The sequence below is a fragment of the Balaenoptera ricei genome, chromosome 10 (genome assembly GCF_028023285.1).
Source record: "Balaenoptera ricei isolate mBalRic1 chromosome 10, mBalRic1.hap2, whole genome shotgun sequence".
In the NCBI taxonomy this organism is placed as follows: Eukaryota; Metazoa; Chordata; class Mammalia; order Artiodactyla; family Balaenopteridae; genus Balaenoptera; species Balaenoptera ricei.
The window spans coordinates 22,788,422-22,801,642 of record NC_082648.1 but is presented as its reverse complement, the minus strand read 5'-3'; the positions used below and the strand labels follow the sequence as shown (position 1 = coordinate 22,801,642).

Here is a 13,221-nt window from a genome sequence, read left to right as displayed (position 1 = left end):
ACAAATAGGAGGAAAGAAACTGGAAAGAGTTCAAAGAACTCTTTCAAGGAGTTTTGCTCTAAAGAATGAAGTCTGTCGGTTGGGTTCAAGCCAGGGTTTAATGTTTGCTCTCCTCTGTATCCTACCCAGTCTTCCACTGCCACGTGCAAGATCCTTGAGAGATACAATGCAAGAGACCAGGCAGATATAAGTTCTGCGTTTTTGACTGATGGGCTGTATCTTGTCTGGGTTCCTCCGTTTCCTTTCCCTCAGACTCTTTGCACCAGGGCCCCTCCTAATGAGAGTGAGCTCTGGGACCTGTCTTTCCACGTTAGGCGGAGGGGAGAGAAAGGTCCGGTCCTACTGTTCCTCCAGCTCGGAGTTGGGTTCTGTGGCTTTTGTCTTCAAGCTCAATGCACACTAGGATGCCTTTCCTGAGCTGGGAGTAGGGAGGATGGACCCACATTGCCTTTTAATTAAAACCTTGGCCTGTGTCATAGCTATAGTGATTCCGTCATGATTAAAAACACTAAACATTGGCTCCCCTGTGTCTTCCCCTCCCACTCACCTCTTTGTCTTCATTTTCCCCAGAATTTGTACCTTGTGTTGTCTCTAGATTCTACTTATGAAATCTCTCCTCTCTGGCTTTACTTGTATGTTTAACTTTTTCTCTCCTTCCTTCCTGGTACTGTGATCAGAGATTCTACTTAGTTCCTCTCTGCTGTCTAATGTTCTGGAGGAACATATCTAACTGTGTGTGCCAGTTTTTCTTGGGTTGCTGTCTTTGGTGACTGTACCACTTGCTGGAAACTTCCACTAGATTTTCACTTGAAAAAAATTATCCCACTGAACTGCATGTTTTTGCTATAAGGATTGAATTGTAGAACTGCTGTCAACCGCAGGCTGAAATAAGCAGGTTGTTGCAGTAACTCTCATTTCATCTTTCTTTTGAGCTCTTCATTCTCAGAGAAACTGATATGTAGGTATATTTTATGCCCTGCAAATTCTGGTCTTCTGTCTTGTGTTCCTTATCTAAATGTAGGTCTTCATGGTATACATCTGAACACTCAAGTATTTTATGTGTTTTGATTTGTGGTCAGTTTGTAACACTTCACATGAGTTTGCGTAGGTGCTTTGTTTTTGTTTTTAGTTTGGGGATGATTTTCTTGTGTTTATCTCAGAGGTGTCATGATGGTGGTGAATTTAGTGGATCTATTTTTCCCTTCAATAGGGCTTATCTTTCGAATCCTGTTTTTTCTGTTTAAGTTTGTGCCGATTGAGGATCACAGGATTTGGATTCTTCAGCATCAGGGAGCATATTGTGCTTCATCATTAGTTATTACACTACATTTTTTTCCAAAGCAACATGTATAATTGAGAAGATTGGTAGTAATTTGTTCATGTGTTACTTGTAGAATAATACATCTTCTTTAATTTAATGTGAGTTTTGGTTAAAATCTTTTGTTATGGAAAACTTCAGTGAACTTCCATATATCATTATCCCGCCTTAGCAATTTTGATTCATGGCCATTATCTTGTTGCAGTTATACACCCACCTGTGTCTCTCCGCCTCCCCCTTATCACTGGATTCTTTTAGAGTGGGTCCCTAATGGTCATTTTGCTTACGAAATTTTAGTACAATATGTATATCTTAAAGATAAGTGCTATTTTTAAAAATATATATAGCCACAGTATCATTAACACAAGTCTCAATGAAAAATATTGAAGATAATTCCTTAATAGTGTCAGATTAACAGCCAGTGTTTACATTTTCCCAGGCTTCTTAATTGTTTGTCACAGTTTTGTTTGTTTGAATCAGGTTTCAGATGAGGTCTGCACATTGTTTTTAGTTGATGTGTGTCTTAAATCCACTTTAAGCCATAGTTCTCCCTCCCCCGACCCTCCTTTTTTTCTTGTAGTTTATTGGTGAAGAAACAGAGTTATTTGTTTTAGGCACACTCTCTCTCCTCCTCCTTTCCCTCTTCTCCCCCATCCCCTCCTCCAAATGTGTCGTGAGTAGTATAGCAGTGTTGTCTGATTTCTCTTTTTGTGACACCAGCCACCATTGGTATTCACCGCCCACATAGAGTAAGTCATTAGGGGTGGCAAGGATGTTTTTAAAATAAGTTATACACGTATGGAATAAATTATTGTCAGTTCACTTTGCTTTTTTTCATGAAGCTTTGTTCTATATTAATTAAATTCAAAGTATCAAATTCGATGTATTATGCACTCAGTTTTCATTATTTTTAGGAAGAGTATCTACCAAAGTGTTCTTCACTCTTTTTGCCCTGCTTGGTCTCTTCATCTGTTTCTTTGGACACAGATTCTGGAAAACAGGTATTTTGTCTAATATAGTTGCTATTTACATGCCTTGTGGTCTTTTTTCTGAAATGCTGCTGGGGAATTTATGACCTGTAAGGAGAGTAAGCAACTGGCTACCTCCACTATCTTTATAGATTTGTAGCTGGGGTCTTTTAGTAAAGATTCTACTGAATTACAATGCATTTTGATTTTTTCTCTTTTCAACAATGGAATGCAACCTTCTCTTATTAAGAGGGGAATAAAATTTGATTTGTGCATCAAAACTTCAATTGCTAGATTGACTAGTTGACCAAAGATTACTAATTAGAAATCAGGACGTCTATGTAAAAATATATGTGGATTTTGGTGACGGTGATTGACATGGTTTCGTATAAATCAGGCTGCAGTGTACAGGGAGGTCGAAATGTCTGCACAGTCCTGGGAGGTTCAGACAGCAAATGGGAACTCCACGATCTGCTCAGTGAAACCCAATGGGGGAAGTAGAATATGAATTACGCTCATTGAATTGATTTGAATTCTTTGGGCTGACTTTTATGTAACTAATGTTTGCAGTTACTAAAAAAAAAAAAACCTTATATAATTCATTAACAGGCAGTATAATGAGCATCAAGGGGAGAGTAAACATAATCTTGATCTTATAAAACTCTTCGAACTTGCTTTAATAAATTGCTTGAAGCAGCAACTCCTTTCCCTCCATTACTATACTTTTTTTCTTGATTGAGAAGAGAATATTGTGAAGAATATTTAATTTCTCAAAGTGTAGAATGATTCTATAATACAGAATTTAATTGTTAAGCTGTATGCAAGGTCCCAAAGATATTACTAGGTTTTTTATAGATAAAGACAATGGTTGATGTTCATCCTAAACAGGAAAGGATCACTTAAAAGAAGACATAAAAGTCACATTTTGCTTTGGAATTTTTTTTTTTTAACCTTTCAAATTGTATTCTTGCTCATGTAATGAATTGAAATCTAGTCTGCAATTTCAGATCAGACACAATGACAAAAGTACTATTTTTGTTTTAAGTAGGAAGTATAAATATATTAAAATGAGCTATGAACTTAACAATTAACTGACCAATTGAAATTGACCTATATACAAGAAAATGTATCCAATAGTTAATACTTTAATTTGTACCCATTTAACGATAATATTTACTCCCAGTGACTTCTGAATTTTTCCTGCCTTTTAGATAATTATTTCTCTTCTCTGAATGCCCTCATGTGTAAATTCTGGGAACTGAAGCATGTATTTGTAGATTAGACATTTAAATTGCATTTACTAACTGTAGCTTTTGTTTTTTTTCCCTTCCTTGGTCGTTTGCTACTAGAACTATTCTTTATAGGCTTTATCTTCATGGGATTCTTCTTTTATATACTGATTACAAGACTGACACCTATTAAGTATGATGGTAAGTGAAAATAATATAGTTTGATTGAGTGTTCAAAAAGGAAGGCACCATTTACATGCACCTTTCCTTCTACAGTTTGACCAGTATTGTGTGTGATATCCTCTTATGTGTGTAAAATAACTGGCCACCTGTGCTCTACACATCTTTTCTAAACTACTCCTTCAGACCTTCTCTCCCGGGTTTTTAATCTACATGGTGAATTCCTTGGTACTGAGGGAAATGAAGGGCCATATTGATTATAAACCTGTGTTCCAGCTGTGTGGTATATTGACCACATGACATTTATAGCAATCAGAGTGTTAGGATTTTCTTTACCTTAAAACAAACACAACCCCTCCTTCCTTGTCACATTGAACAGAATGCTTGTCACCCCTTCTTCCTCTGCCCCAATTATAGGTTGTACCAAGCCATGCCTGTCACTAGTCCTTGGAGGTTTAGCTCCCCGGCTGGTTTCCAGCCTCAGACCGGGCCCTCTCTAGAGAGGGCCTCCCCATGCTGGTTTCACTGCACCACTGATGCGCCTTCGGTGCCTGACCCAGAGAAAGGCTAGGCTGGCTCTGGTAATGGTATAGCGTGTCTAAGCGTGCGGTGGGAAAAGCTTCCTCTGATCTAACTGTTCATCCTCTCTCCTTGTGCAGTCCGCCTGGTTCTGACAGCCGTTGCCGGAAGTGTTGGTGGGATTTTCCTGGTAGCTGCTTGGTGGCGATTTGGAATCCTTGTCCTCTGCATGCTGTGTATTGGGCTAGTGCTGGGGTTCCTCGTCTCATCAGTGACTTTCTTCACTCCACTGGGTAGGAGATGTGTAACTCATGTTATGTGTGTTCAGTTCATTGTTTCACGAGTTCATTTCAGCTCTCTAGTACACATATCCCCTCGTCAGGGATTTGGGGCCTCTCCTTAGAGTTCTGGAAATTTGCACTGATAATGTGGCCCTTTGGGGAGGGTCAGTACCAGTAAGAATCCCTCTTTCCTCAAAGGCACTCTGTACAGATGAATTCTAGAATGTCTTTGGAGGTAGCTTTGTATCTATTTGTCATGATAAGGGGTGTGTGTGTGTGTTTCTCTTAGTTGAAATTAAGGGAGGTAAAGGGGATTCTTTATATATGGCAGAATAGTGGTTTTCATTTTTTATTTGTTAAACCCTGGAACTCTTTCTTCAAGTGAATTTTAAGCAGAAGCCTGATACACCCCACAGATAAATTTGGTGCTGCCCTGATGGCAGCTGAGCTGAGGAACCTGGTGCTTTGTCCCCCGTCTTCTCTTTACCCCTAACCTCTGCTCCCACCCTTTGCCAAACCCCGAGTATTCCCAAAGTACCTACTTGTAGTCATCCTAGGGCAGTAGCAAAGGGATGGTTCTGGGGATTTTTTTAAGTTATTCAATTTCTATCAATTTTTAAAGTCTAGTTAGCTTGTAAGTTAACTTCCTTTTGTAGGGGAGGAAAAATTTTCCTTCTACCCTTCTAGGTTCTTTGGCTGCTCTAATAATTAAATTGACGTAAGACAGATCAATAGGAGAAAAACAGATTTAATTTCGTGCCACTGGAGTCCCATAAAAATATAAGACTCAAAGGCAGTTACGCAGTTGAGGCTTATCTGCCATCCCGAGCTAAGAAATGGAATGGAGTCTGGGGCTTCAAAGGGGAGGAGGGCAGTTTACAGGAACATAAGAAGAGCAGATGTTTGCCATGAAGGTAAGTCTTTCAGATAAAAAGTTATCTCTGGTAATTGCTTTGGTTCTGGGCCAGGCCCCTGATCTAAATTCTTTTAGGCAGTTAAGGGAAAGAAAAGTTTTTCTGAATCTGCTGGGTCTTGATTGCCTTCAGCTCATGCCAAAGGGGCACATTTTGGGGTGCCCTATTCTGCTTCCCTTCACTTTGCAGTTGTACAATAACTTAACATTTCTTGTTTGTTGTCAAAAATGCAAAAAAAGGAGTATCTACACACTACTATATTTAAAATAGATAAACAACAAGGCCCTACTATATACCATGGGAACTATATTCAATATCTTGTAATAACCTATAATGGAAAAGAATCCAAAAAAGAATATATATATGTGTATGTGTGTGTGTATAACTGAATCACTTTTGCTATACACCTGAAACTAACACAACATTGTAAATCAACTATATTTCAATTAAGAAAAAAAAGGGAGTATCTACATTCAAAAGTATTAGGCTATTTCCTTCTTGTGACAATGTTTAGTTCTTATATAATAATGTCAGATTAAAGGTGATGAAAATGTTAGATATAAGAATAGCTGTCTCAAAAAAAAAAAAGAGTGCCTGTCTCTTGAGGTTGTCAGTTTTTGAGAACACAGGATATAGAGTACAGTTGGCTCTCTAAAGATTTTTTTTTTAAGATCAGAGAGAATTGGTGACCTGTGTGTTTACTGACCATTCCAAGGCCCTTTGTTCTGATTTTAGCAAACCTATAGCCGAGTTCATTTCCACAGGCCCCCCTGCAGGTAGCTTTTTATCTACCTGCAAAGTAGCATTGTTTAGATTTGACTAAATGACAGGTTCCCAGGGATGTCTGTTGAAAATGCAGATTCAGAGCTCTACTCTAGAAGTGCTAAATCAAATACTACTTAATGAGCTTCCTCCCTTTTTGTTAATGCTTAGAGGATGGAGGGATGATGGGTTAGAAGTTTTTGTAGTTAACATATTGAACTATCTTATTTTTGGTAGTTAATGTATGAACTATCTCATTGCTTAAGGACATTTAGGGTGAGTGTCTCCCTAATAAGAGTGGGTGCAAACTCATATTTTTAAGCATTAAAATTTGAAAAAGATTTGGCTGACCTCTCAGATCTAATTAAATTACTGTTTTCACCTTATTATGTGTCTACCCAAGAGCTTGTACTCTGAAAGGGTCAGTGTTCACATGCCTGGCATCATAACTACTATTTTTTTCAAATTTATTTTATTCAAGTAGAATTGATGTACAAGGTTGTGTTACGTAACTCCTCTTTTTAATCCTGCATTCCTTCTTTTAAAACCACATGTGCATTTTGTGAAGGTTAGTGTAGTTGACCTCGAGATCTGATCCATCCATTCACCTCACTGCAGCATGTTGCTGTTTGCTTCCTGAGAATGTGGGGTCTCCAGGTCAGAGTCCCTCACTATGGAACTCCCCCTCTTTCAGGATACATGGGTCTCAAGATATGGGGCCACCTCCAGCTGGACTGAGTGACAGTGCCAGTGTCAATATGAAATAATTGTCAGATTTATATTCTTGCTATTTAAACGTAATTTATAATAGGAGTTCTTATATATCTGTCCTGGGTCACCCCAAGGTGTGCTGGACTTTGGAGAAGGGTTTAGTAGGGCAGATAAGTGGTTGGCTCCCATCTTTCCTGATGCCTGAGGAAATCATCTCTTCCAGTGTGCAGTGGCTGGGCAGGAAATGCATTGACGGTAAAAACCTATTAAATCGATTTTGCTGCTTTTATGGGAGTTCATATGGTTGACTCTGAATGCCACTTTTTTACTTTGCAGTACAAAATCATGGAATCATAGAAATTTGTAGCTAGAAGGGACGATTTGAAGCTTGGGGATGAAGTGGTTCAACCTTCTCATTTTACGGGTTAGGAAATTGAGGCCCAGCATCACAGCTGGTAAATGGAAGAGCTTGGACTAGCCCAGCCTCTTCTAAATTATCCTGGTAATAAATGCAGAGCATTTACCTGCTTGATTTTCCTCCCACCCCTCTACCTTCTTAGGACACTCCCTTCAAAGGGGATTGTACTGACAGTTAAGTGAAAAAAGTCAGTTCATATCTAATTGCCGACATATTCCCTGGTTGTTAAATTAAATCTTCGATGTACGTCTATGTTCACACGTTGAGAAAACAAAATTTAACTTGGTGAACCTGTTGTTTACTCTTGATTTCTTTTTGCTTTTCCAGGAAACCTAAAGATTTTCCGTGATGATGCAGTGTTCTGGGTGACCTTCTCTTGTATAGCTATACTCATTCCAGTGGTTTTCATGGGCTGCCTAAGAATAGTAAGTGTCATCGGGTCAATTTATTCATCCTGTTGTCCTGGACCTTCAGTTGTTTTGCATTTTTATTCACCAGAGAGAGCTGTCTGATTATCTGTATCAGATGATTGATTTTTAAATAGCCTTGTTACTATGAAAGCAAGAGAAGTTCTAGTTACGATTACCTAGTTATGATGTTTTTTCCATCAAGTGGTGCAGGTCATCCCTCTTTTAACAGCGGAAGCAGAGAAGGTAGGGCTTACAGTAATGCAACAATCTGCTGGATTGTTCATTTCAGCTGTCTCTCCAGAAGAATGGTTCTTAATCTAACTAGAATTTATTGTTGAAGTTCTTTCACAGGGAAGATATTTTCTATGATAAGGGAAACTGTTTTACCAACTGTAGGTGTTGAAGATTGTTTTCAGTTTATATTTTCAGGTAACCTTTATTCAGCTGTAAGACTTTGTCTCTCTTCACATGCTCCGAGGGAGAAGTGATTCTCTGGGATTGAGGCCAATGATTAAAGTTAAAAACTATTATTGTTCTACCAGAGGTGCCGCCTAAACGCTTCTGCTCTTCCACAGCTGAACATACTGAGTTGTGGATTCATTGGCTCCTATTCGGTGGTCTTGGCCGTTGACAGTTACTTGTACACAAGCCTTTCCTACATCACTTTGAACGTACTGAAGAGGGTGCTCCACACGGATTTCCGCAGAGCTTTCATAAATGTGCCTTTTCAAACGAATGGTAAGACTCTAAATCCAAGAACCAAGTGATAGTCAGATAGGAATATTGGCCCACCTGTGCTAACAAGAACTCTTGGTAACCAGATTGAAAGATTGAAAGAAGGTTAACTGGACAAAAGGAGGAAATTCACACCATCCAAATGCTGTAAGAGCCCTGTGTTAATAACTTGTGATCAGGAATGAAGAATTTAAATTTGTAAGGTGGCTGAAAGTCATACTTCTAAAAATCTAGTACATGAACTTTATTAAGAAATTTCTAAGCCAGGATTACTAAGGTTTATCTGGTCAATTCCCAGCTGTAAGAAAAATGCTGAGAAGAAAGCTGTTGGGCACCTTATGAGTTGGGGTGGGGTGAGGGGTGAGAACGACAACTTGATTTTTTTAAGCTATTCCCTTGTTTCCTCCTATAAAGAAGCACGCAATTTGCTAATCAAAGTGAAAGTGGTTTTCAATCAGTAGTTGTATTTTTCCTCAATTGTAAGAGTCTACCCATTAAAGATTTTCCATTAACTTTCTGAAAAAAATGACTACTAAATTAAATGTTCACAAAGATTATAAGATATGTTGGTTTCAGAAATGTTAAAATAGCGAGGATGGAAAAGCAGGTCTTAGAATTGAAGATATATAAGCACCATTGTGATTGTTATGAATATTTAAGGGCAAATCTTTCCCTCTGCTATCCTGAGCCTGCCCTCATTCTTTAAGAGGTTGATGGTAGAGACCTTGAGATCCACACGTCTTGGAAGTTTGACGGTATTTTGCCAAGCCTTCTGCTAGAAGCTCAGTACAATTTGTTGACTCTTTTCATGCATTTCTGTATCCACTCTATATGAGTGGGGTGGCGTCCCATATAGGGTGGGATGGCAAAAAAGAGCATCATGACGTTCCAATGATGTACATTTGTGAGATCACTGCCTTTCCCCCCACCTCTGGAGAAACACAGCAATCAACAAACAGCTGTGTCTGTGGGCACTAGTCATAAAATATTGGAATGCCAAGGATTCCTTTACAACCTGTCTGGACTTTCAAATGCCTGTAATTGGAAACTCCTATTTTAAAATGTAAGACCATAGCTTCCTCACTTATTCCTTGGCTGGTTAAGTGAGGAAATACACGTATGTTTGGACAAACTTACCAGAAAATCTAATATTAACTGAGAAAAGATGATACAGATTGAGGCTATGAAATGTTGTCTTCGATCTGTGTTAGGTTTTAAAATACAAGAGTTCAAACTGTGCTTCTCTACCGTTCTTTAGACTTTATTATCCTGGCAGTATGGGGGATGCTGGCTGTAAGTGGAATTACGTTACAGATTCGAAGAGAAAGAGGGCAACCGTTTTTCCCTCCCCACCCGTACAAGTTGTGGAAGCGAGAGCGTGAGCGCAGAGTGACGAACATCCTGGACCCCAGCTACCACGTCCCTCCACTGAGAGAGAGGCTCTACGGCCGATTAGCCCAGATCAAAGAGCTCTTTCAGAAGGAACAGCCAGCCGGAGAAAGAACACCGCTGCTTCTGTAGATGCGGAGGGCTTGGTCAGTGCAGTCTTGAAGTACAACCCAGGTACCGCCTCAGATTGGGTGTTGCTGCCTTGCTGCTTCAGCAGTCTCTGGGGCAAGTCTGCTAAGAAACCAGCTTCTGTGTCCATGCTTTGTACAGTATTGTGGTCTCCTTATTGATACAGGGTAAGGGTATACCAGGGACATGACAGTAATTCTAAGTGAGAGGGAGAAAGATGGCCAAAAAGTTGGTGGTAGGGAGGTTCTTCCTTATTACGAAATACTTAAGAAATTACCTTTTGGTTTATAAATATATGTCAACTTATTCCATTAAACAGATACACTTAAAAAAAAAAAAAGGAACTTGAAAACAATGGTTCTCCTGTAAAGCCCTGGTGGTTTTTTTTTTTTTATAACACCTTGAACAATTCTGTCACCTGAGTCTGTCCAAACTCGGGGGCCAGGGCACGGAGGGTGGTTTAATTTAAGGGTTGGACTGAACTTTTATTTGTCACTGTGTTTGGAGCTTTGGGAATTTGAAACTGGGCCTTTGAACTTCAGAGTACAAAACAGGGAAAACTAACTTATTTTCTTTCTAATAGCAGTCTGATTACTTAGTTGTATCTTTCTTAGTATCATATATTATCAAAAAGTACCCTTCTTTTGTTTATGGTAAAATACATATTTACCGTATCGATCATTTTTTAAGTATATAGTTCAGTAGGTACCCCTCGTCTTTGCCTTTTATTGCTTAAAATGGTAATTTAAATAGCTAAATTATTCCAATTATTTGAAAGTAGGTCCATTTATATAGAGCTTTTATATGGATGATTTATTTATATTTCAGATTAAAAAATGGACTTTTTTTTCTTTCAAGACCTTTTAAAATAGTGTTGATAGCTGATCTCTAATTGAAACTGCATTCGATGACATATGAATTGTTTTATTTTTAGGAGACAAATTGGCTCTTAGCTTCATCCATAATCCCATTAATACGGAAACCTTTAAAAAATTTGCATTTTGTAGTTCTTTCTGCTAAATTAGTTGTTAGAGCATTGGCACAGTTTCCGAAAATATGTGCATGAAGGCTTTGTTTGTCCTGTCTGTGTTGTAAAGCGCTGAGGAGGGCGTCAGAAAGGGTTCAGGTGTTTTAATAGAGCTGCTTTCAATGACTTGGACTCTGTAAGGAGAGTCCCTTCAGCTTTGACTTTGTTCCACCACAAGAAAGCACCCGATGCCCTGGGCTGCATCCCTGCTCCTCATGGCCTTTTAACCGTCAGAGCCTCTGCCGAGGAGGTTCTGCCTTGCATTTGGAGCTGGTGACGCTGATGTGCCTGAGTGGCTGTGAGGTCAGTTGTGGTTGTTGCATTCCCATCTGTAAGTTAACCGCTGTTTAAATGATGCTGCTTTTCAGAGGTTTTCAATGGACAGTAGGTTTCTGAAGTTTCGGGTAACTGGAAAATTTTCAACTTTCGCTCTTAAAAGTGTTCTGGTAAGGTTGAAACAAAATGAAAAAATGTATGACTAATCATTTCTTGCATTGAAAAATTATACACAGGTGTTTGTTTACTATTTATTTTGTAATCTTCACTGTTTATATAACTTCAAAAACACTTAAACTTGAAGAAAATGTGTTTTTTTAATAATTCGCTGTAGGGATTCTGGATTCTGCTGTATTGTTGTAAATTCTAACAAAGTTATATGGAATATGTGTGAGTTTTTTCCTATACCATCAAAATGCACTGCCAGTAAAGGGTATAAAGACAAAACACTTTCTTGGAGGGGGGAGACAAATTGTTAAAATTTTTCATGATAATTTGTGAGTAATAAGTCAGTTCGTATAATTTTTTAATAATAAATACCTATTTTGAAAAAATGCTAAGAAGTCTCATTATTATAAAATTCCTATAAAATTTTTTACCAACTGTATTTTTGTACCAAAGTAACAAGACATGAGAGGACCGTTTCATAGCTATAGCTATAAAGAACAAATAATATTTAATCTGGACAAACAATTCTTTATTAAAAAAACCAGTTTAAGTATAAATGGAATGATAGGAAATGAACAAAATATGGGATAGGATATGAACAAAATATGGGATAGGAAATGAACAAAATATGGGATAATGTGTTAAAAGTTATTTCCTTTGTTAAAAGGAAAGCTGATGTCTTTAATGCATTAGTTTGTGTTGGTGTCTTTAGTACTTCAGTTGTGTCAAACAAGAAAAATAGTGTTGCTGGAAACTTGGTTCTACTATTTAAACGTTTTGGTTCTGATTAACCTATTGTAGATTAGCTACTAGGTTGCCAAACCACAGCAGCTAACCGGTGCTATAGACCAGTTGAGTTCTATATAAATTGGGATAGAAAACTGATTCTAACAAAGAAATTGCTAGAATATTAGACCAGGAGTGAACTTCAGAGATAACGTTAACTGATCTTAACATGTTATCATGTTATTTTATACCTGAGGAAATTCTTAAACAAGGAGTAAATTATATGAAGTCACAGTTATCAAATAATAGTGCCCAGAAACAAAATTTGAGAACTCCCTATCCGAATGTGCTTTATACTCTATCATAATGAAAATGTAATTCATTATTTTCAGTTTTCTTCTGCTGGTGAATTGGTAGGAAGCTCCTATGCTCCTAATATTGCCATGATCTCTACTTTTGGGGAGTTATTAATATTACACAGTGAAAACATGTTTTTCCAAGTTAATTCTCTGTGGTCATGGACCATTTCCTATTCATTACAAAGTACATGATAGATCCTTAAAATTTCCAATATCCATAAGTATTTCTCCACAGCAGCATTTGTAAAGAATTTTTTGGTATAAAGTTCACTCCTTGATGATGTACTTGATACCTGTTATTAACCTTCATTAAAACCCCAGAATTCTTGGCTGATCTCCTGAGAACTGGGTGGAGGCTTTCCCATTGTGCTACAGCCCTTCTTGGAAGGGAGGCTACCTGTGTTTTCCTTTTTGATATGGGCTGAGTTGTGTTCCCCCCTCCCAATTCATATGTTGAAGCCCTCACCTCCCAGTACTTCAATATGTGACTGTATTTGGAGAGAGGGCTTTATTAAAGAGGTAATTAAGTTAAAATGAGGCCATTAGGGTGAGCCCTTATCTAGTCTCACTAGTGTCTTTACAAAAAGATAAGAACATACAGAGACCCTGGGGCAAAGTACATGTGAGGACACAGTGAGAAGATGGCCATCTGCCAGCAGAGGAGAGAGGCCTCAGAAGAAAGCAGCCTTGATCTTGGACTTC

At 38.3% G+C, this 13,221-nt stretch overlaps 1 protein-coding gene across 1 annotated transcript in view; it reads left to right on the top strand.

The window, feature by feature from the left end:
- The window catches only part of TM7SF3 (transmembrane 7 superfamily member 3), a 36,891-nt gene extending 25,071 nt beyond the window's left edge, over positions 1-11,820 (top strand). The window contains exons 7-12 of the mRNA XM_059935509.1: positions 2,233-2,319; positions 3,636-3,716; positions 4,355-4,507; positions 7,628-7,725; positions 8,286-8,448; positions 9,704-11,820. Of these exons, the coding sequence (XP_059791492.1) occupies positions 2,233-2,319; positions 3,636-3,716; positions 4,355-4,507; positions 7,628-7,725; positions 8,286-8,448; positions 9,704-9,966 (845 nt within the window). The 3' untranslated portion in view covers positions 9,967-11,820. The remainder of the gene's footprint in view (positions 1-2,232; positions 2,320-3,635; positions 3,717-4,354; positions 4,508-7,627; positions 7,726-8,285; positions 8,449-9,703) is intronic.
- The last annotated feature ends 1,401 nt before the right edge of the window (positions 11,821-13,221 follow it).